At 44.5% G+C, this 23,467-nt stretch overlaps 1 protein-coding gene across 2 annotated transcripts in view; it reads left to right on the top strand.

Moving 5' to 3' along the window:
• znrf3 (zinc and ring finger 3) overlaps nucleotides 1–23,037 on the top strand; it is a 70,115-nt gene extending 47,078 nt beyond the window's left edge. The window contains exons 3-8 of one of the 2 annotated variants that reach the window (XM_071897700.2): nucleotides 11,321–11,395; nucleotides 13,481–13,612; nucleotides 14,622–14,732; nucleotides 16,299–16,466; nucleotides 18,959–19,061; nucleotides 19,287–23,037. In XM_071897700.2, coding sequence (XP_071753801.1) covers nucleotides 11,321–11,395; nucleotides 13,481–13,612; nucleotides 14,622–14,732; nucleotides 16,299–16,466; nucleotides 18,959–19,061; nucleotides 19,287–21,031 — 2,334 coding nt within the window. In that variant the 3' untranslated portion in view covers nucleotides 21,032–23,037. The remainder of the gene's footprint in view (nucleotides 1–11,320; nucleotides 11,396–13,480; nucleotides 13,613–14,621; nucleotides 14,733–16,298; nucleotides 16,467–18,958; nucleotides 19,062–19,286) is intronic. The other variant, XM_071897699.2, reaches the window with a different exon arrangement.
• Nucleotides 23,038–23,467: the final 430 nt, after the last annotated feature.

A 23,467-nucleotide genomic window follows, 5' to 3' on the forward strand; every position in this document is an offset into this window, starting at 1 on the left:
CTCAAAGAATCATCAAGAGGCAAAGTCTGTCTATCCTGTGGATTTGGACAATGATAGAGCTCATTAAAGGAATACTGTTCAGTTTGAAGCAAGTTCCTCCTTCCATACATGCACACTGTGTTCCCACTCAGCCCATTCATCCACACTGCTCCTTCTCAGCAGTTTCCTCTACATGTTTGACCACAGAAATAGACAACCACAGGTTAACTTGGCGTCCTGTGGGCCCACCGGTAGAAAGGCTGCAAGGCAGGAGAACGATGTACAGTAAGAGTGGAGGCTGAGGGGGGGGGGAGGGCCGAGTCCTGACCTGCTCTGCCTTGTTTGCCCAGGGAGAGAAGCGGCAGGCAGCAGCAGCACTCCTCCACCAGCGGCAGGATCGAGCGTTACGAGAGAGAGGCAACAACAGCAACCTTTCTCTCATGCAAGCAGGGACATGGTCTCCTGAAGCAGCTTCAAGGCAGAGAGAGATTAGAGAAGTACTGTATGATGGCAGTCAGACTGGGGGGAGGAGAGAGTAGTAGCCTTTTAGTGAAACACCTCAACCCCACCCATTGAATTACCACTTTGCAATAACTACATACAGTTCATGCTACATACTAACGCTACACAACTGTTGAGGCCTGATGGCATGATGGCCTTTTTATGCTTAAGAATCTGCATCTAGATCCCTCTAGATCTCCTAACGTCGCTATGTGACTGTAGGATTTTTATTAGGTCCTTGTTGAACTGTGCATGTCTGAAATGCCACTTGAGGTAACCTTTATGAGTTAGCTCATGGCCCTCGTGTTGAGGTCACTCTTAAGAACAACATTGCCTAACAGTGTTTAAATGCAGTCCCTAATAATCATTCAAAACTATAACTCAACACATAAAACTAACCATCTTAATTGAAAATTACTTTTATTGAAAATTGCTAATTTCAATTGCCATGCCTAAACTTCAGCAATACTTAACACTACATTAAACCTGCGATCCTACGCTAATCTTTATTTTGGCCAACTTCAACACAGTAACTCAAAACCAACTATAATTATTATACTAGTTGCTTGCAAAATAACAAACTGATATGATGGACATCTGTTCTTGCAATATAGGAATAGAACTGAAACTGAAAAATTAAAATAACCACTCTCCATGACCTTGCCAGTGTACAAAAGTTACTGTAGCCTTCCTCATCAAACACAACATTGTGATAAGCTGGCCCCCATCCTACAAAAACTGAATGGACTACCACACCACACAACTACAATCAATGCATACAGTCAATAACTCCTCACCTAGACAAACGATTGATACGTCAAAATAGGACATTACATCTTCATCACGAAAGCCTCAAAGAGAAGAAAATACATACTTCAAGTATAATATTAAGAACATAGCACAGAATTTTAAATAAAATAGTCTATGTAATGCTATGCTATTCAAAACAATCTCAAACTACTCAAACGTAAACCTGTCCAAGCTATTAATCTTGTGTCCAAGACTGTAATCGAATGACTTATAACATCTTTCTACTCTAAACCCTTTGTGGTCTCAATAAGTTTTGCTGCTAAAAGACTAGAGGTGGTGTCTGTATCCATGAGAAAATCACTGGTTCCATTACTTGCCAGGACGCTCACAGCTGGCAAGCATGTAACTAGTGCTAAGCTAGTTTTCACTTTATTCTCTTCCTTCCCTCTCCATCTCCTCTTCGTCTGGCAGCCCTCATCTTGTGATGCATATGGTAATCCTGAATGTTCACTATCCACATAAGCACGGGTGTTCCTTTGAGAGCTCAGAGCCAAAAAATGTAATATCAAAATTCATGATTTTTTTCTTCTTCTCTTTTTTTTTTAACCCCCCCTGTTACCTGCTACCTCACATCTAGAGACTCAATAAAGCACACGGGCATCTTAATAGTTCTTCTTGACTGTGTGTTATTGTGGATTTCTTTGCACTAAATTTAAAACTATTTCTAGAGTAGGTTAATATTCACGGGGAAAGCGTCAAGGACCAAGCAGATCTGGGGCTTTTTGACAGACAGTCCACTGGACAGAAATCAAATTAATTAATGTAGTGATTTGCTGTAAACCAAAAAATCAATATTCCAGCGCACACCAGGATATTAGGATTGACACTATTTTATTAACAAATTACATTAAAAACAAAAAGGAGCGAACTACGCGTTTCGCTCTGTAGTGATTTGCTGCTTTAATAGTTTCCACACTTGCATGTAACGGGTATGGACATCGCTAATCAACATATAGCAGAAATCTCCACTGGGATAACTGCCCGTTATTACTTCCATTACCCACCAAAACCATTTCCATGGAACAGTATCTGACCAAGAATTTCCATTTCTTTCATCCGAACAACTCCTGTTTCGACACTAGATGGAGGGGGGGGGGGGGAGGGGGAGGGGGAGGGGGGGCACTTAAAAATGCGGTATTCTTGTCTCCGACCGGAAAGCTTGTTTATTTTCCTGTGAATCACAAAGAGCCAGAGCCCAAAACCGGTAAGAAAACAAAATGGGAGGGCCGGAGAGGAAAAGTGGAGGAAATTTAATTAGCGGTTGTCCGTTCCTCCGGCCCCAGTGTTTCAGTATTTGGTCTCGGCAGGGCAGAGCAGTGGGCAGCAGGAGGAGACGAGACTAAAGGGCTGCTTGATTAGCGGCTGAGTGAGTGAGTGTGTTTATGTGTCTGTGTGTGTACGCATCTGTCTTCATGTGTGCCTGTGTGCATGCACTTGAAGTCACAAGATGTCAAACCACATAGAGAGAGACAGGAAGAGGTGCCTGTGGTGCACAACAAGCAAGTACAGAGAGACGGAGGTGGAGAGAGATGGTATCATAATGTTCAGTATGAAGACGGAGTCCAGTGGATGGACCTAATCCATCATTTATCATACTTGAACATATCTTAACACATAAGAAAGAACAGTGTTGCTACCTCTCCTTATAACCAAGGTGTATGAAGCAGAAAAAGGCAGAAAGGAAGAACAAATGCAGCTTGGAGGTCGATGCATGCTCTAAAAAAACCTCTTTATTAGTATAGAAAAACCAATGCGTTTCCTTGGAAAGCCTCCTTCATGGTTACATAATAAAAGGACAATATTTCTGTGCTTCAGATCCTTTGTCTTTGTTGTGTAATCCTGATGAAGGCTTTCTGCCAAAGCATGCTGGCTTTTCTGTACCAATGCAATGTTTTTGGAGTATCCATCAGCCTCAAAGAGTAGCTGAACTTGTCCTTCCATTACAGCTGCAACCAGCAGCTAGTGCAAGTCACTCTGTCAGTTGATAGGGTCAGTCTGTTGGTCTGTAACACTGCATATAGAGCCGCAGTATACAGAGATACAATATGTACAAGTTTCTCAGGCAGCCACGCCGGTGCTTTAGCTCTCTTGGAAGGGTCCGGGGGTTTTAATCTTGGAGTCGGCAAATGAGTCATCCTGAACCCGGCAAGCACAGACTGTTTACATTATGCTATTTGACATTATCAATTCAAAAGATAGCGTTTTCCACCAAGATGCCGAGATACAAGTTACGCCCCACACCAAAATGAATCTCTCAGTTTGATAACATTGATTGATGTTGCACACAGTCAAGAACAGGCCTGAATAACAGATCAGTGATCAGGCCTCTTCATGAACATCCTTATTACTGACTGCACAGTCTAAACTGGTGCGGGCCGACTTTAGGCTATTACTACTCAGCCCCAGTTAGGGAACCTGCACCGGTCTGGATGCAGCTTATCATGAATTAAGTGCTTCTTAATGAGATACATAAAAACATGCATGGAGACCATTGGTAAAACAGTACTTTAATAAAAAAAAAAAAGATCTGCACATTAGACCGCAGTAAGTCTAATTTGTAGAATAAAATAGCATTTGGCTTGCATTTTTCATATTTTGTGCCACTTTAGCTCCCACATCTGTGTTAGCACTTGGAGAAATATGCCATTGATAATGACATTGATAAATGATATCAACTGAGTGTTTAGGCTCTTGTTTTTACGGAGGTTTCCAGTCAAGGTCAGGGTCAGGATTTACTACGGTACAGTATGCATGCTTACGTGTGTGTGTGTGTGGGGGGGGGGGGGGGAGTATGTATGGGTTTATGATGAGAAAGTGAGAGTGCTCCCCAACACACTCTCTCTCTCTCTCTCTCTCTCTCTCTCTCTCTCTCTCTCTCTCTCTCTCTCTCTCTCTCTCTCTCTCTCTCTCTCTCTCTCTCTCTTTAATGGGGCCGGCTTTTTGCCAAGTCTCACTGGCAGGCCTCCTCAGAGGTGCCCCCTCTCTCTCTCTCTCTCTCTCACTCTCACACTCACACACACACACACACACACACACACATTTTGGTAGCACAATTCAATTGTATAATTCTGGTTATGCAATGGTGGTTGAATGGCCACCCCACATTGTGCGCTGAGGCAGAGACAGACAGTGGGGGTGGGGGGGGGGGGGGACAAGAGGAAGAGGATGATCAGTGAGGGAAAGTGAAGAATATGGATAGGCATGTAAGAAATATTGGGAGAGATCCAGAGATTTGAATCATTAAAGAGAAGGTGAGCTGAAGGTAGACGCCTCCCTGTGGAAGACCTGCGGCTCCTGCTCTGTTGTGCTGTGCCTCTCCCTGCTCCGTGTCCCCAGAGAGTTCTGCTGCTTTCTCCAAAGCTGACATTACCGCCTTAAAGAAAGCTTTTCACACCATGTAGGTGGCCAGTAGGTGAAACGCATCACTCCCTTCAAAGGAGGTCAAGTCTATGGAGTTGTCACCTTTTTTTTTTTTTTTTTTTGACTTCTGTAACACATTTTCCTGTATGGGGAGTTAAACCCGTGGAAGGAGACTACACCCATGGGAACCGATTTCCCCCTCAGGGAGATGCAGCTCTGTGGTGGATTGGCATGGCACACCGCAGCAGTGTGTGGTGCGCACGCTAGATGGTCACGTACACGATGTACAGCACAGTGGCAGGGTCGGAGAGCAGCCTACCTGGGGCGGGCCTCGTCTTTGTCTCATGGTGAGGTCACCTCCCCTCCCCTCCTCTCTCTATCTCTCTCTCTCTCTCTCTCTCTTTCTCTCTCTCCGGAGCTTGGACTGGTGTGCAGTTTACCCACAAACCCCTCTGTGTGCCTGCATTGAGAGACACTGTGCCGCAGTGTCAACCTGTGGGCCTAGCTGGGAATTACACACTATTAATTCTGCACTACTTAACAGAGGCCATAAAGGTGTGTGGGTGTGGGTGTGTGTGTGTGTGTGTGCAGGGGCGCGCATATGGGGCACCTAGTTCAGAACAGGTCTTAGCAGTTCGGCTCGAGGCTGGAACTCTTTCTAACACTTAAGCACCATTTTCATTCAGAATATGCTGCAAAGAGAGATGTCAAGGGCGTCTTTTTTTTCATTCAGTTTGTCCTTGCAAATTACAAACAATTTGGCAATAGTCTTTGTCTGATTGTAGTCAGATGGACGCGCTGCACCACTTCTCACAGGAACGGTCTATGCTTTGCAAATTGAATGGGAGAACCGTGGCCTTTTGCTGTGGAAAGACTGTGTCCCGCTTTGCCGATCAAACTCCAGTTCAAGCTCTCTGCATGCTGCAGCAAAGCATAGCTCCACAATTTATTTTTTTTTAAACCGGAACTGATTGGGTCAAGGTGGTCATCTCATCTGACAAATTTCATCTGGCAAAACTGGTCTTAGATCAGCGGCCCTACTTGGAGACACTCGATAAACAGGTCCGTGTTCACTTCCTGACCTAACCTCTTATCTGCAGTTTGATATTAATGTCTGTCACTGAGCTCACTGAGTGCTTCAAGTGATTCTTTCCCCTGTATATTTACATTGGGTAAACTACCCGTTTATATGAAGGCGGCCGAATGGAGAGGAGCTCGAGGAGGTTTTCAGCCCCTGTCCGCCGGCAGCGTGACACGCAAGTGGATTTTTATCTGCTCCGTAAACATTTTTTTTTATGCACCTCGAAAAATACTTTGAAATAGTACCACAGACATCCCAGGACTCCTGTAAAAGGCTCAAGCCACAGGGGCTCAACGGTAACCAAATTAATATTAAACAGTGAAATGGGAGAGTTCAAAAGTTTGGGGGGAAAAAGAAAAATTGAACAGTGACAGTAAACTCCAGGGAAGACACAGTCCATCGTCTGAGCATGTTTTTTTTTTTTTAACCTCTTTCTAGTCAACAATTCAGGGTTGGAATTTCATGGCCGTGAGTCAGAACCTTAAATATGAGCGGAAAGGGATTCATGAAAAGAAGTTACTGGCAGGATTAAACCCAACAAGGCCATTTGAGTTCACGTTATGCCCTTGTAAATGCTTTCAGGATAGTGTTTATGTGTCTGTGGGAACCGGGAAGTCCTTATTTTGCAGCTGACTGGACGCTGTAGACAGCAGATCCAGCATGGCAGTAGTGTCAAGCCTGTTGTTTACATGTACGACCAATATGATTATGTCAAGCATCCGTAAACAGCATGACAGTCATTGCCAGTCTGTCAGTCGGCCGTGTCAAATAAAGTGTCACATAAAATGTTTGGGGACCAGAAAGATGATGTTGGGTAGTGTGCCATGTGTGCATCCTTGGAAAACTCTGTTGTCTTCACTGCTGCTGACACGAACTTTGGCTACGTGATGCATAGGCCCCATGCAGAACACAGGACATGGATAAATCCCATTGTAATAGAAATATCAAGGAGATACAGCAGACTTCTGCACTAACTGCAATGCACATAAGTAGAGTATTTGCTGGACAAAATGATCAGCCTGCAGACTTCCCTGGAAGAGGCGTTTCGAACATAGTTTCATTTCCTTCGCTGGAGTGCCCATGGCTTTCGATCAGATGACACACAGCCACGGTGAAAACTTTGATTTTATTTTAGCTGAATGTAAATAATGTCTTGGCACACACGCATGCTCTGAGAAGGAGAGAGGAGGGAAAAACGGCGACCACATATAAGAAAATCCATGGGAGAAAAGTATGCCTTTATCTTTTAATAAACCGTAAAGCCAGGAGGCAACATGAAATTACAGCATAATAGCAGAGGAGAGTCTTCTGAAGACTTAATTGCCTTAATTATAGCAGTGCGGAGAGAGAGAGAGAGAGAGGGAAAGGAAAGCGGGAGGAGCAAAAAAAAAAAAAAAAGAAGGGAGGGAAGCAGAGGAGAAGAAAGTAGGAAAGCAAGAGGGAGTGATGTAGACATGGTAGAGAAGAACTAGTGAAAGCTTGCTTGAGCCACATGCTGCAGGTGTAATCCAGGTGTGTGTGTGTTTGTACGTCAGTATACATGCACCTTATTGTGTGTGCTGGGGTGTTAATATGTGAGTGTCCATGTTTGCGCGCATGTGAATCAATAATTGAGCCTCCGAGATCACTCTGAAGTAGCCCCCCCCCCACCCCCCACCCCCACCCCGCACCCCCCCCACCCACCCACCCATGTGAATGTCTGAGCGAGCGCTATGCTGAGAAAATTCTCTTTCCAGACGAGTGAAATTTTCTCTCCCTCCAATCTTACAAGCTGGCAGACTTACTTAGGGATGCTAAACATAGCTTTCATTTTCCTCTGTGTCCTCTCGCGTCTAGACTGGCTCCTCAGTACTTTTCTGCTGTGGTTGCTGTCCACTCAGGAAGATTGTACCCTAATTCTCATGCCTCCAAGCCAGCGGGGAGGTTTGTTGAGCCGGCAGTATTGCGCAGTACCTGTGCACGGGCCCCCGAGAGGCAGACAGCTCAAGTTGAGAGTTTGGTCATGTCTGTCTCATGGATGGGACTGATCAAGCCCTCAGAGTGCGAGCGTTGATCACCTTTCGCCCTTTAAAAAGATATTAGCAGTGTTGATCTTCTTCCAGGATTTAAAGGGGAGGAAGGTTTGGACACACAACTCCTATTCACTTTTAATGGAGGTTCCTGTTTACCTGCCTTGGCCCCGTTATTCTTGAAGATTGTAGCTAGAACTCACTTGGTGTATTGTCACACAAAATCTTTCAAACTGCGACTCGCCAGACCATTCTGTACACACTCTGATGCCTGAAACGGGAGCAAAATTTGAATTTTCTGAAAAATTCCTCTCAAATTCTGAGACATAGTGACATATTAGTGCAGCAAGCATGAACTCAGATGTGTGTGTGTGTGTGTGTGTGTGTGTGTGTGTGTGTGTGTGTGTGTGTGTGTGTGTTGTCCTGATCTCATCTCTAATCATGACTGAGATGGTCAGAAAGACGCCCTACAGCGACTTCACCCTGAGAAGCCTGATGAACAGACCCAGGTCTCTTGAAATCCACTTAAATCTTCATGAGACTTATCTGAATGAAAGCTTATATTGGCAGCACACATCATTCTTCTTTTTTTTGAAAAGTTTGCAGTGGATGACCGGACGCTGTCTGTCTCACATTACACACGCACAATATCTTCTTACGCGGGAGCAGAGCCACTTGAAATTCTATAGCTGTTTTGAATCAGTGAAGTAAACAGTATTTCCACTCAGCACCTTCTCTTTCCACTTTCTAACACTGAAGTGTGCAGTTTATTGTGAACTTTGTAGCGTTATAACAAAGTCCCGACAAGGAACATTTTAGATCAAAATCGTCACAATGGAAGAAGTATTTATCCGTCCTTTAGTGTCCGAGGTTGTATTTTTTTTTCAGGGAGTTGGAGAGAGGATGTGTCACGTTTTTAAGAGAGCCAGTTTGCCTGTGGGTGCATTTTTGTTGTCGTCAGGCAAGTCCCTGCACTGCAGCGCAGGCCTGCCCGAGTGGAGATTCTTTAGCAGGGAGATCTCTTTCTTCTCAAAGCGTCTTACCAAGAGCTATTAATTATTAACTGGGAGAGCTAACATCAAAGGAGCAGACTTGCGCTGAATTAAATGGGGGCTGGAGCCTGGCGATGTGGAGCTGAGAGAAAACTGGGTGAGAGGGAAAAGCTGAGCGAGATTTCACTCTCCCCGCTTTTGAACTTCCAAGTACAAAAGTGAGAGAGAAAGAAAGAGCGATGTTAGCTTATGTAAAACGGGCAGGACGAAAGGGAAAAGTTGGAAGGGCTTTTATTGATGCCGCATGGCCGTTTTTTAATGTTTCAGCGTTTGATAAGGCTTTCATTAACAACTGGAAAAGATCAAATCGGTTTGCAGGGTTAATTATAGCCTTTGTCGAGCTATGAAAGTCAAATTCGTAAACATCTTGTCTCTGGATGAGACCTTACGTACACTGTAGGCTTTCCATGGGGAAACCAAACTGTGAAGTAGCTCATATATGCCCTCAATCATTTACACTTTCTTGAAGCTGATTCATAGAGAGTGTTACATTTGCCAGTCCATATATCAAATGGCTTTTGCTCGTTTGGTCCTTTCCTTGCCCTGTTTTAACTTGCCTGTGCAGCAGTAATGTGAGATAAGGGTAGTGAAGAAGACCCAGGCTGGCCCGCTCTTCCACCTGCTGCACCTCGCGACACCTTTCCTGGCCAACATGGAGGGGAATGTGCATGGAGGCCAGCCAGCTTGACCTGGCCTGGCCTGCCCGGTCTGCCCGGTCTGCCCGGTCTGCAGATAAACAAGCACGGAGGCGATCAATCCCACTTAGTCTGCCTCAGTAAGAAAAAAACAGGACAAACACTACTGAGGGTACTCAGGCAAAAGAAGTTGCTCTCTGGCAGGGAAACAGAGAAATGAGAACAGGGGGGAAAAGTGCCAAGGAAACTCTCCTAGGTAAAACATTAAAAGCCTTTATTGTGTTGGTAGTTCATACTGAGCTGCTAAAAAAAAAAAAAAAAAAAAAAAATCCCAGCATTCTTCAGCATAGTGCCTTCTACAGGAAGCCTGCTGTTGGCTTTGCTTGCATCAACTCTGTATTTGATGTGGAGGAGATATTCATAGTGAGAACGGTTATTGATTCTGGAGAACACAAATCCCACTGGTTCTCTGGGCCTTTTTGGTTTCTCCTAGTATGATCCTAAACCTTTTATTCACCTTGGGCCATAGATTAAACAACGGATGGCTACAATACCGGTCAAAGTTGACACCAAACTTTGCGGTTCAGCTAGGTGTCCAAATACTTGCTGTCCACAGCTGAATTTCAATCATTAACTAAGACTAAGACTCATCATACATGCATTTCTTCCCCCTTTTCGTTCTTTGGGCAAAACATGCAGTCAGAACAGGGGGTGAAAAAAACAATTGCTCAGTACAACACACAACCACACATTGTTGAGTGGTGCCACCTCTGAATTCAACACGATGGGTTGCGAAAAGAGCAGTTGCGCCTCCCCCGCACATACCACTTCTTCCTCTCTCTCTCTCTCCCTCTCCCTCTCCCTCTCTCCCTCTCTCTCTCTCTCTCTCTGTCCTCTGTAAGTGCCTGTAGACTGGAGCTGTGACACTCTCCAGCCACTCCGCAGCAGAGTCACAGCACTGTACATTGTCACTTTGATCTTCACCCCACCCCACCCCCCCTTCCCTCCAGTTATGAAGAGTGTTGGCGAGAACCCAAGGGCACTTGATAATACCAGGATATGATCCCAGCCGCGCTCTTTTAGATCATGTAGTGCAGACATCAAAACGTTGTCTAAATAGGGCACCATGAATCAAGCGGGGTGAGAACGGGTTGTCGGGGAAAGTAGGAGTTAAGATAAAGGAACTTTTTTTTTTTCCGACGAGGGGAAGCCAATTTGGATTCTGCGAGGAGATACTAGGGGTTCTGCAGATCCAAGCATTTCCTTTATCTTTTGCCTTTAGCAGAAGCCTTCAAAAGACCTCTGTACCGTGACTTTCTCTCCCCGTAGATGAAAGAAACTGCCATTTTTAGCAGTTGGAAATCCTTGATAACTTTACTGAACTTTCCTGAGTGCGAACACTGGAATTCAGTTCAAATTCAGCTTCCATGTGAATACTCAAGAGTTCCCTGCTTGCATTAGTCCTTGGTTACGGCACCAAGCTGTGACAGAGATACAAGTGTGTGAGCTGCTATCATACTATTAGCGTAATGCGATGCAGATGTACTTGCCATGACATCATGAAAACTCGACAGAGATGGAGAGATAGACCACATGTGCTCACTCTAGCCAATGTTATCAATGGCTTGTTTACTTCTTCTCGCCTTTTGGTTTTCCGTCTGTCTATCTTGTCTCTCTCTCATTCTCTCTCTCTCTCTCTCATGGCTCATTTTAAATGTTCTGGGGTTTTGCTTAGTCAGAGAACTCCCTCTAGTGGCCTTAATTTGAATGTGAAAAACCTAAGCTTGGATATTGCAGTTGTGAAATCTGTTTTAACCTGATGATACGCTGATTGGGCTGTTGTTTTCAGTGGTGTTCAGTATATTTAATGATTACTTTGTGCTCTGTTTGCAGGCGAAGAGAGCGGTGCAGAGGGGAGCTACAGCCGTCATCTTTGACGTATCAGAAAATCCGGACGCCATCGACCAGGTTTGTACACACCTAAAATTACCCAGGCATTCACACGCTCACGTCTAATCTGTCTCGGTCCGTCTGTAAAAAGGAGCTCTGCTTTTCACTTTGCAAATAAAGCTGAGAAACATGCCCTGCCCTTCTGACGGGCGGTGTGCGCTGTTTGTACAAACAATGATCTTTCTATCTTTAGTTCTGTTCAAAAGCATGTGGATCAGCCTGGCTCATTCAGCCACTCTGGGGCTTTGAGTCTACCTTGTGTTCAGTGAGTGGTACGCTGTGCTGTGAGACACTGAAAATGGATATCCAAGTTCAGCTTTCACTAGACCATGACCGTGCTCTGTTGAGCTCATAATTGCACAGGTAGTGAGCGCTAACACACATTACCTCATCCCCCGAGTCCAGAAATGATCCACGGATCCGTCTCTGAGCGCACGTTTGTGAAAACACACACACACATATACTGTACATCACACACACAGAAGTGCGGACACACACATGCGGTATACACAACGTTAAAGCCAACTCTCCTCTGTCTCTCTCTCTCTCTCTCTCTCTCTCTTTCTTACTCACTCACACATTCTTTGCCTCAGTCTCTCTCCCCCGTCTTTCTCCCACTGTGGCTGGCTCCTGTGTCTTTGTTGTTGAGAGGTATAATACATGAGTTGCTCGTCTGAGCGGCTTTGTCGCAAGAATTCTCCTGTGGTATTCATCCTCGCCACGCCAGGCCTGGACTTGCAGGTCCCCCCCCCCCCTCCTTTCCTCTTCTTCTCTGCCGCTGGGTCGTAAAGCGCGTAGCTAAGAGATAAAAGGGATTGCGCGGGGACCACATGAAAGGCAGCGCCGGGCGGCTGTGTTAAATTCCCCCGAGAGGCTTTTCCAGTCTGAGCGGCCCGATCGGCAGAGACAGCACCCACAAGGCCGAGGGGCAGGGAGGAGGAGCTTAGGGAGAATTAAGGTCCCCGGGCCGAAATTAGGAGAGAAGCTTTATGAAGTTAATGTACTTGACCTCCTTTTTTTTTTTTTTTTTTTTTTTTTGTCTTGGATGGAAGATATGTGGCTGAAACACTTTGGGGTTTTGGTCAGGGGGGGAAAAGTTAAGTTTGTGATTAACTTTCCTTCGAGAGCGATAGACTTATGTGCTTCTTTGGTGTATTATGATAGGATTGATGGGTATACTTTCACGGTGCGTCGTTTTTTTTTCAAAGGCCAAGCGAGAGTCTTGGTGGAGTCATTTCTCAGAGAGGGAACAGCGCAACGGAATCGAGCGGGAGATCAAAAGTTTCAACATCTATACTTTTTAAGCCAGAGCATATTTCACTGGGGAACATGACGACAGCAGAAGAAATAGAAATGTGAATATCCCCGGTATTTCCCTTGGGCTTTTCAAATTACAGATTCCAGCAGCAGACTAGAGAGGAGAACAGAGAGAGAGGAGGAGTAAAGGAGTATGTCAACTGGCTCCAAAGCCAGAACGTACTATTCATTGACTATTTCTTCCTGCTCCCTCTGGCAGAGTGTGACCGCAGTTTCCATGTCTCCAGCCTATAGGTCATTTTTCCCAGTGGGGGAATGAAAGAGTTCATGTCTTGGGCTTTATGATATTCATACACTTCTCATCCATAAGGGGATTGTTTACAATGCTGTAGACCCGTGTCATTTTGACCAAATGATTAGGGTTCAACTGATACGGGTTTTTGAAAGCTCCTGATAGCCAATATTTTGTGTTGATATCCGGTGTCTTTACATTTGACCATTTTCATCCCAAAAAAAAGCATAAGGATTCAGTGTTTCCCCCAGAATTTTCTTCTTGTCAGGGTGGAAAAGCCTCTGAAACAGCATCTAGACCATCATGAGACACTAGAAACATGAAACGCAGACAAATGAAAGGGTTTTTGAACAATTAAATGAGCAAATAAAATGTTCAAAGAAAATCTGTGGCTGTGGTCAGGGAGTGGACAACATGACCGTGCAATATCCAGTATTTTTATCTGCAAAGCAATATTTCGGGTCTAATCCTACAAGATGATGTTATGTTTCGGTACGTCGGGTGTCGTGTATCTGTCTCTCTCTCACGCTGTGTCTCTCTGTCTCTTCTCTCAGCTCAATCAGGTTGCGGAGGATCCCCTGAAGCGGCCGGTGGTGTACGTGAAGGGGAATGACGCTGTGAAGTTGATGAACATAGTCAACAAGCAGAAAGTGGCCCGTGCAAGGATACAACACAGACCACCGAGGGTAAGATCTCATACCAAAACCACACCGAAACCACTTACACACACACGAGGCACAAGTGAGGAACATGAACGCGAGGCAAACGTGCTCGCGAGACCCGAACTCTTAACGGCGCTGAGAGTTTTACAGATATGAAGAACAACGAAAATTCCAGCCGAGGAAATCTGACTCTTTCCTTTCTTCTCTCTCTCCACCGCCCCGAGGCCGAGGACTTTTGCGCTGCACTGCGAGAGATTAATATCACCCATTCAAAGAGCTGTTTGTTTGCTTGGAATATTTGATAAGGGACCAGCACACTTTGAGGTCAAATAGCTTGACATAATGAAAGCCCGAGAGAAAGAGCTGCCTGATAAGTGAAGATTTTTCCTGACTGATACTTTAAGGAACTGGCCGCTCTCAGTGAGTTCACAGCAGTTGTTCGGACTGTGGGGGATTAACTTATCGGAAAATGTCACTGCTTTAACTAAGTCTTCTACTTAGTCTGCCCCTCACTGCTGTTCTCTTCTTCTCGCTTTTTCTGAGATCATCTTTTACCTGTTGCAGTATTTTTGTTGTTGTTTTTCTGTCTGGAACTCAGTGTGATGCTGCAGGTGTGGTCAGATCTCATTTGTATAAGAGATCTTTGATCTTGATGTGTTAACCTTGATAAATAGATGAAATTAGATCATTTTCATAGTGATTTATATTTTATTGGGCCAATTTCTGACTAAGGTGAAACTGGATTGCCTTACATGAATAATCAGACATATCCATTCTAGACATCAACACCAAATTACATGAGAAAGTCAAATTTTTATCTTCATAATTCTCATAATCTAGAGTGAATAAGAGTCAAAGCGCTGAGCGTTCTAGTCTGCTGGGTAAATACACAGAACTATCATGATCCGATATCCTAAACTTCCAATGAAATGGAAATGAGAAACTCAACCATTTTCAAGTGTAATAACTGTTTACTATGACTCACGCACCAGCTACATGTGAAGATTATTTGACAGATTTTTGTTTCCCACAGCAGCCCACGGAATATTTTGACATGGGCATCTTCCTGGCTTTCTTCGTGGTCGTGTCGCTGGTTTGCCTCATTCTGCTCATCAAGATCAAGCTCAAGCAAAGGAGAAGCCAGGTTAGTGTCTACCTGCATACACACACACACACACACACACACACACACACACACACACACACAAGCACACACTTGAATAGAAGGGTGGAGGAGCAGGGAACTTATTTATATGCTTCTCCCAGTTTGAAGCACATAGGACTAAACTTGCACATGCTTGACTCGTACACGAAACACACCCGTTTATATACTGTATATATGCAGAAATCGAATCGCTCTCACACACAAGCAAACACAATGCCGTGCCTTGTTTTTTCCCAGCAGCACTACTTCACTGGGAGTTGCAGGCGTTGAGTCAGGCGACAGAGTCACAGTAGCTCTGGCGCTGATTGATTCCTCTCGTGTGTTGACACAAAGCTCTCAGCGGAGGCTTACGTCCGGTGCATGAATCAGGATTAGCATTTAATTAACGCTGATGAGAGGTTGGCTGCTGGAGCCCAACGCACCGAGATGTCATGACAAAGCAGAACACCTGTAGCGGGATCCCCCAAAGACAGGTGTAATCCTGCCAGCGCACCTGTGTGTGCGTCTGCGTGTGTGTTTGCGTGTCTGACTGCATGTTTCTGTGTGTGGGTGTATGGGTGTGTGTGTGTGTGTGTGTCACAGCGGCGGATGACTTGGTCGTGATGACTTCCTTTGGTGGTTAATTAGGAGAACAGCTCACACCAGGGGCAAATTGTCACACGTAACAACCCTCTTCCTTTCTGCAATGTGCTGTTTGTTCAGCCTGCACCACATTTCAACAGTTTTACTAACTGTGGTTAGTAGAATGTCTTTGGAGCAAATATATTGTAGCCATCGGATTAAATTCAGCATTAGACCATGGACGCAATTTTCCGTGCACTGACTACATCTGGGACAAATTGAGGACATTCATTTTGGGTTTGTTGAATGATTCCTCAAGGGTTTTGTTATCAAAGTGTTACCACAACTGCCCACACACAAGACTCCAGTTTAATTATGTCACCTTGAAAACACTGACTCCACGGTCCTCATGTTTCATGTTTCTTGGGCCTTTTCCTACTAATCCCTGTGATGAGAATGGAGGGTGAAAATGCATTTGTTCGCATGCCAAAGCCCCAATTCATTGCCCTCTCTCTGACCCAGAGTATCCACAGGTCCTTAAAAAGTCTTAAATCATCTAATTTAAGGCCTTAAAAAGTCTTGAAAGGTCTTACATGCAGTTATTAGATGTCTTATTTTTTCGCTATCCAGCCTTAGATGAATTTACAACAGGGTTATTATTACAATAAAATAGACTTTTTTTTATTGGATCTGCTTTACTGAACACAACTGGACTCCATGTCCCTTAACAATTAATTGGTTTTGTTTCTTTTGTTCTTTTTTCTTATACTGCCCATTTATAGTTTCAGAACTTTCATTAGCTATGTTCAGTCTGAAATTGTCTGTTTTGCCAGCTTTTTGGTATTTCATTTTGTTTTTGCATTCGTCTTAAATTCAATTCTAGGTAGCATTAAAAAGGTCATAAAAAGTCTTAAATGTGGCTTTCTGAAACCTGCAGATACTCCGACTGACTCTCCTCCTCTTCTCTCTTCCTCCCCACCACAGAGCTCTATGAACAGAATGGCCATCCAGGCCCTGGAAAAGATGGAGACACGCAAGTTCAAGGCCAAGGTCAAGGGTCAGCGTGAGAGCAGCTGTGGGGCATCTGATTCGCTGAGCAGCAGCTCCACTTCAGACTGCGCCATCTGCCTGGAGAAGTACATCGATGGGGAGGTAAGAGACGACACCAATCTCACGCTTGATTTATACGATGGGTTTCATCTAAGCGGTCCGACTGGTCAAACATGCGTTCCGACGGCTGATTCTTCCCGTAAAACATGGCTAGCCAGACTTTATGGGTTGCTATGCCAATTCTTGTGGTAACTATGAAGCTAGTTAGCGGTCTCTTGTTTTCTTCTGTTTTTATGTTCTTATGTATGTACACTACTTAAGCTTTTCAGTCAGTCCACATGCATTGGTAACCATTGGGGGGGGGGGGGGGGGAAGTGACAGTACCCTTAAAGACGAGATGAAATGAAAAATGCCTTTTTAACCCTTTTAGATCACATCCCCGGTCATACTGTGCACCTATTTAACAATATATGCCAAAAAAAATACCAAAAATCAATTTCATTGTATTCTTATATCAAAATTCAATCATGTTTTCTTCCTGTAAAACAAAATATGCCGTGTGCTTACGTAAGCATGCCCGTAACTAATTTCAACCAATAATATCATGACATCCACCCATCAATCAATCTTCAACTTTTAGCGCACAGAGCTAAGAGGCTAAGATTCATTAGTTAGCTAGCTAGCAACAGCATGGTACTTCGGTGTGTCTTCGGGTGTTATGACACACCCACTTTTCAACGTTCAAATCAAATTCCTCCCAACGTTATGTCCCGCCTGTCTTTCCTGTTTCACTCGGAAATACGTCACGATACGGAAGTTAGATACTCTCGAAATGCCGTTTCATCTCGACTTTAAGGGCCTTCTTTACTGTGATTATGGGTACTTCGTCTTGCCGATAACCTGGTGCCTAAAGAACACGCTCCTGAGTATTATCACTATACTTACCTATAGTGAATAGAATATCACAGTAGGTAATGCTACAAATGTACGACCTCGTGAACATTTTGAGTGCGATACAATACGTAACATACACCATCTGCCATTTTGTACTGTAAGACGCTTTCATCCAAAGCCCCTTACAGTACCATGAGTGCATACATTTTTTTGCACGGGTGGCCCCTGAGGGAACCTCTTAACTCTTGCAGTGTTAGTGCGATAATCTACCCACTGAGCTCTTTTTTTCTTCATTACATGTTTGGTATACATGAAACATAATGGAGTTATTTGGACAATGGAATGGAAGTTCCCCGATGTGCTTAGGGACCGTAGTCCTCCGATCGTCTATGACATTCTTTCCGGTGCCTTTTTAGATGTGAAATACAGTCTTTCAGTGCACCTGGAGAGATAACGGTACCCAGTGTGCATTGGGCTGTGATTATGCTTCCTGTTTTCCCCAGTATGGCCTCCTTTAATCCTTGAAGGAGTCATTGTCAAAATATGTAACCTAGACCCTAATCTTGGACTTTGACGATTTACTGTAACAGCATTGCTCATCCTCATCCGGGGACGTTAGGGGGACAAACCCCCAGTGCCCAGGGGGGACGCAGTTGGTGTGTGTGTTTTCTTTGTGGTTATGTGTCTCTTCAGTAAGGAGGAGAAGAAAACACAACAAAGCATGGCGCCAGGATTGCACAGAGGAAGTGGCGATATAAAAGGCTGAATGGCATCAAAGCGGTTTTTGAGCGGTGAACTAAGCAACAAAAGCTTGGGTGGAAAAGAGCCCAAAGATGAGTCACATTAAGCCACAGAGTAAAGTATTTATGGCGGTGAAAGAGCTCTCGCTGGAAAAGACTATTATAATTCATATTCATAGTGCTCCTGCTTTTGTGCCTTGGAATTCCTCGATGCCAATTCTCAATCTGAATGCAAAAGTGTTGCATTCTTTTCATATCAACCCTCAAGTGTAAGCCAGTTGTTTGTTTTGTTCCAGAAAGCGGTGACATTGAGCATCAAAGCAGTATTCCTGCTGTGGTGTGGCATCTAGTTTAGAGTTTTGTTTGGTGCATGACGTGAAGTTGGCTCTTCAAAGTTCAGCAGTTGAAGACGGTCACAAGACAGTTTCTGTGCGGCTTTGCTGCCACCTTCTGGACATTCACCCACACTCCACAATACACTTAAATTCACCTCCTGAGAAATCAAACTCTATTGCAGTTTGTCATTTAAGCAGACACTATGGATCTTTATTTCTGGATTTTATGGTTTTTTTATATAGATTATTTGACAAAGGACACTTTAATGTGCCTTTTAAGAGGTGGCTAGCTCCATATCCCGTTTTACAATGGATGGGATCTGTTGTCTCTTGATATTTAAAAGCCCCGCTAGGATAGCTAATACATTAACCAATATAAGGGGGGATATTTTGACATGTAAACATCTTAACCTATTTACTGTTGTTCTGTTCATTTCTGTACAGTATTTGTACAATATTTGTTCTTGGTATATGAAGATGCAGCTAAACAGCTTATCCCAAATTAATCCATAACCATGACCTAAACACACTCACTGATGTCATCCCTTCGGTAACCAAACCACATTTACTTTAACAGGTCAAATCTGACCATTAAATCTTCATCTCTTTGTCTTTTCCCCTCCAGGAGCTGCGGGTCATCCCCTGTGCTCACAGGTTTCATAAGAAGTGTGTCGACCCCTGGCTGCTCCAGCATCACACCTGTCCCCACTGTAGACACAACATCATCGGTGAGTTTCTGCACAATGTCTCGTTTCTTTACTTTAGATAAAATCCTCTTTACCACCGTTGAGTCCATTGCATGTAGTAAAACTATTACCTAATTGTAAAAGAGGGACTTGCTAATGCTTTTGTGTTAACAGTACTGAATTTAATTCATGAAAAAAAACCCTCAAAGGTACTTTTTGAGTTTCTCATTTGTAGGACACTTAAATTCACACTATTTATTTTCACAGAACAAAAGAAGGGGAATCCAGGGCCAGTATGCATGGAACCTGGCAACCCAGTCCACAGCCGGCAGCAGAGGGTGGTGCTGCCAGTCCATTACCCAGGCAGGGTGCACCGTGCTGGCCAGGTGACAGCCTACCCAACCCGCACCAGCATGGACCCCCACGGCAATCCCATCACCGTGCTCACTGTGGACCAGCACCCAGATCCTCAAGGTCTGTACCCACCCCAGTCAACCTCTGCCTTCCTCCGGAGCTACCACCCAACCCTCCACCTGGACCACTCACTCAACCCCCATCACTGCGGATTAGAGCACCGTGGACCCCCTGCCTACCCGGCACAACCCCACCATGCTGCATTCAAACGACCCAAGTTCCATGGTCGCAACTTCTCACGAGCAGCCTGCTTCTCGCAGTATGAGACCATGTACCAGCACTACTATTTCCAGGGTTTGACTTTCCCTCAACAACCTGAGGGGGGCCAGGGGCCTGCGGTGGCAGGTCAGCTGGGTGGAGGAGGGGGGGCCCATAAGGGCCACCACGGCAGGGCCTTCCAGCAGGGGCTGTTATACCCCACAGTGGTACACATGGCGCCTGCCTCTAGTTCGCGGATAGGTGATGCTGGAAGTACCTCTGGCCTGGGTTGTTACCATGGCCACCGCTCAGTGTGCAGTGGTTACCTGGCCGACTGCCCTGGTAGTGACAGCAGCAGCAGCAGCTCAGGCCAGTGCCACTGTTCCTCCAGCGACTCCATGTTGGACTGTACGGAGGTCAGCAACCAAGGGGTGTACGGTAGCTGCTCTACCTTCCGCAGCTCGCTGAGCAGCGACTACGATCCTTACGTCTACCGAAGTAAGAGCCCATGTAGGGGCTCCGCAGGGGAGGCAGGGACTGCGGGTTGTACCACAGTTTCTGCCGAGGACTCGTTAACCCCTGCTCCCTCGGGACACGACTGCCTCCAGCCCCCTCCTGGGGCTTCGGGGTATAGCTCGGGGGACCACCTCTCCAGCTGCAGCTTGGAGCCCAACTACAGCAGTCGCTCATCACTGGAACCCAGGGAGAACAGCAACACTAGCACTACCTCAGCCGGGGCTCCAGAGGCCGCTGGAGCAGACAGGGGAAAGGGGCCGCAGGAGGAGTCAGGGGAGCTAGGGGCCGCAGCCTGTAGCTGCTGCTTCGAGGTGCTTCCGCCCAACGTGGAGTGCAAAGGGCAGGACTCGGACCGAGTTGGGCCTCTGGCCTCAGGGCGCTGTCATAGGGGGGCGGAGTTTCAGAGCTCCACCTCGAAGAACTACTTTGCCCCTGAGCACATGTGCCCTTCCTCGGAGCAGGTGAGCTACGAGGGGCTGCCTTGCTGTTTCTACAAAGAGATGAAGGTCCACCGGGCCGCAGCAGGGCGCTATGCCGAGGACTATGCTGTTAACGTGCAGTACGCGCATGCAGACTCAGATGCCTGCTCTGGACAGGGCTGCTGCGAACTCAGCCAGAGAATACCCATAATTCCTGAGGACACAGATTGTGAAATGGGCATAGGGGCAGAGACCCAGAGCAGCTTATTGCCTGCCACTGTCACAGTGGAGGGTGAGGGGCGGACAGGGGAGCCCAGGGAGGGGTATTTCACCACAGGACAGTTCAGAGGTCAGCCATACCCTCAGGAGGAGGAGACCAGGGCTCTGTTCCATCCCCAGCTCTCTGCTAGCCACAATGCATCAGGAAGCAGTACTTCAACAAATGAGGGGGGTCTAGGTATATGAGGTTGAGCCCAGAAACAAGGGACTCAGTCAAAGTGTGTTTTGGTACCGTACCAGTCAGTCAGTCAATCATTGAAACCCTCAGTTGCCTTGTTCTAACCTTGCTCGCTGAGCTCTGAATGTTATCATCTTAGATTGTGTGGATTTCTACTGAAACTGATGGCCTGACATTTCTAGATATACAGTATATCCAGTTCATTCCTGTGGCCACAAACGTCTCAGCACCAAACTACGTTACCACAGCGTTGAGACATAGTTATACTACAAATATGGATGGAGGTTGATAACTGAAACTAGAGTGGTTGGTATTGGCATCTAGATGTAGGCTATCTGCTGCCATCAAGGGTCAGGACCGTGCAACCATAACTAGCGGTGCTGTAACTGGGCCCAGTTCTTGTGAGATTTTTCTGACGTTGTGAAAATCTGTGTCACAAGATATCTAGACATTGTTTTGTGCAAGATATTTGAGAATTTTTCAAAAACTGTACGCTCTTAACTCTTGTCACACCAACATCTGCATCTACATGTATACATTTTGTATATGTGTGTACGTGAACACTGTTGCCTATAAAGCTTCAACAAACCACCAACTCAAATAGAAAGGTTGTATGGATATAGCTATACCAAAACAGAAAGACATGATTGTTTTTACTTTCTTTTACTTTTTTCAAGGGCAGGGAAAGGGGTCTTTCTCAGTGTCTGTGACCCACACATTTCTCTCTGAGGAGACAAAGCTATATAGTGATAGTATAGAAAAATGCATAGAAATGTGAATGCATGGCTGACACTGGTCTCTGTTCAATATGATACGGAATTTGTTTGTTTTATGCATTGCATTTCTATCCAGTAGTGGCCTACCTGTACGAGATGTGCCAGAGCAACATAAAAGCCTTATGCTGGTAAGCTATTGTAGCAATATCTAAAGAGACTGTGCCACTTTTGCTCAAACGGAAGTCCAAAGTGACATAGTGTCTTTGGGTCGGTAGATTTCTTCAGAAGTAGAGTGTAGCACTCTACCTCTCGTTTGGAAGCCCTTAAAAGTTTATTTTAGCTGTCACTTACCCAATTTCCTCCATGAGGCGTGCTCTTGATTATCTACAGTTCTTAAGGTTCTTGTGTGTATCAAAAGGCCAAAGGAAAGTAGCTGGAAAAGACTCAGAATTCATAAGGGTTCCTTATTGTACTGTGACATTTTATTTGTTTTTTTTTATTTTGTTTTTTAACAATGCAGTTACACATACCACAGTGTATCCGTTTGAATCATATCGTACCGTGCATAATACATACTCGCGATATCAATGCTTGTCATTCATGCCTTTCTGTTTGTCCTGCAGACTGTTTTTATACTGTTTCTATGAAATATACCCATTCTCTTCACAGAGGCAAACCTTCTGAAATAACCCTATTTATAAGTTAACCCAGTGCTGTAATCAAGTGAGAATCTAATCTTGCCTTTTGCATAGAGATATGTACCTACTGCAAATATAACATTTTGGGGTACTTGAGTCACTATTTAATTTTTTTGTTATTGTTTCTAGCACTTAAGATTAAAATGTGTACAAAAATTAATATTTTTTAATTTTTTAAGAATATAATTATTTTCTGTCATTACCATTACAAATGTTTAAAAAAGGCTAGAAATCAATCTGTGTATATTTCTGTACCTGTATAGCAACACATTTCATAAATGGAAATATGTTCTCTGAATATTTATTTACTAATATATTTATCTTTAAGCCATGTCTTATGTTCAGAGTGTATGAACGTTTTGGAGTTATTTGGTTGCTTTTTATTTTGAGAAAAATCACTAACATGAGACTTTGTATATACATGGTAATTGCACACAAGACGATTAAATCCTCTCTGACCAAAAAACTGATTTTAAAACTTTAGTACCATACAGTTTTGTAATTAAAATGTACAAAGATCTGTAAAATATACAGTTTTATTCAAGTAAGTCATGTTGTGGTGTCTTCCTTTCCATTATTTGCATCCCACAGAGTTTTTTTTCTTATTTGTTTCTAAAAGTTATTATTAGTAGTTGTAGTAATAGTTAGTAGTAGTATTAATATTAGTGTGCTTGCAAACCAACACACTTGTTTTCTAGCTCATTTGTAGAAATATTCTTCTATCCAACCTTAACCTATACCATGCACTCTATACTTAGTTTTATTTAAGAATTTAATTATATTGCCAATTATGTTTCAAATACAAATGAGTGGTGGTTTAGAATGGAGTGGCTCTAGAACAGAGTTGGACTGAGACCAAAGTGATATTTCTGCCAATTTACTGAACTGTTAAAAAGTTATTCAATTTGTTGTGAACCACTGCCTCCTCTCAAAAGCAAGATCCCAAAGTCAACACTACTGCACTTCATTGTAAGAATAATGCAGTTATTTTTTACCTTGGTTGCATACAAAGAAAGGGTGTCTGAAAACT

Source organism: Centroberyx gerrardi, chromosome 8, assembly GCF_048128805.1.
Source record: "Centroberyx gerrardi isolate f3 chromosome 8, fCenGer3.hap1.cur.20231027, whole genome shotgun sequence".
NCBI lineage: Eukaryota > Metazoa > Chordata > Actinopteri > Beryciformes > Berycidae > Centroberyx > Centroberyx gerrardi.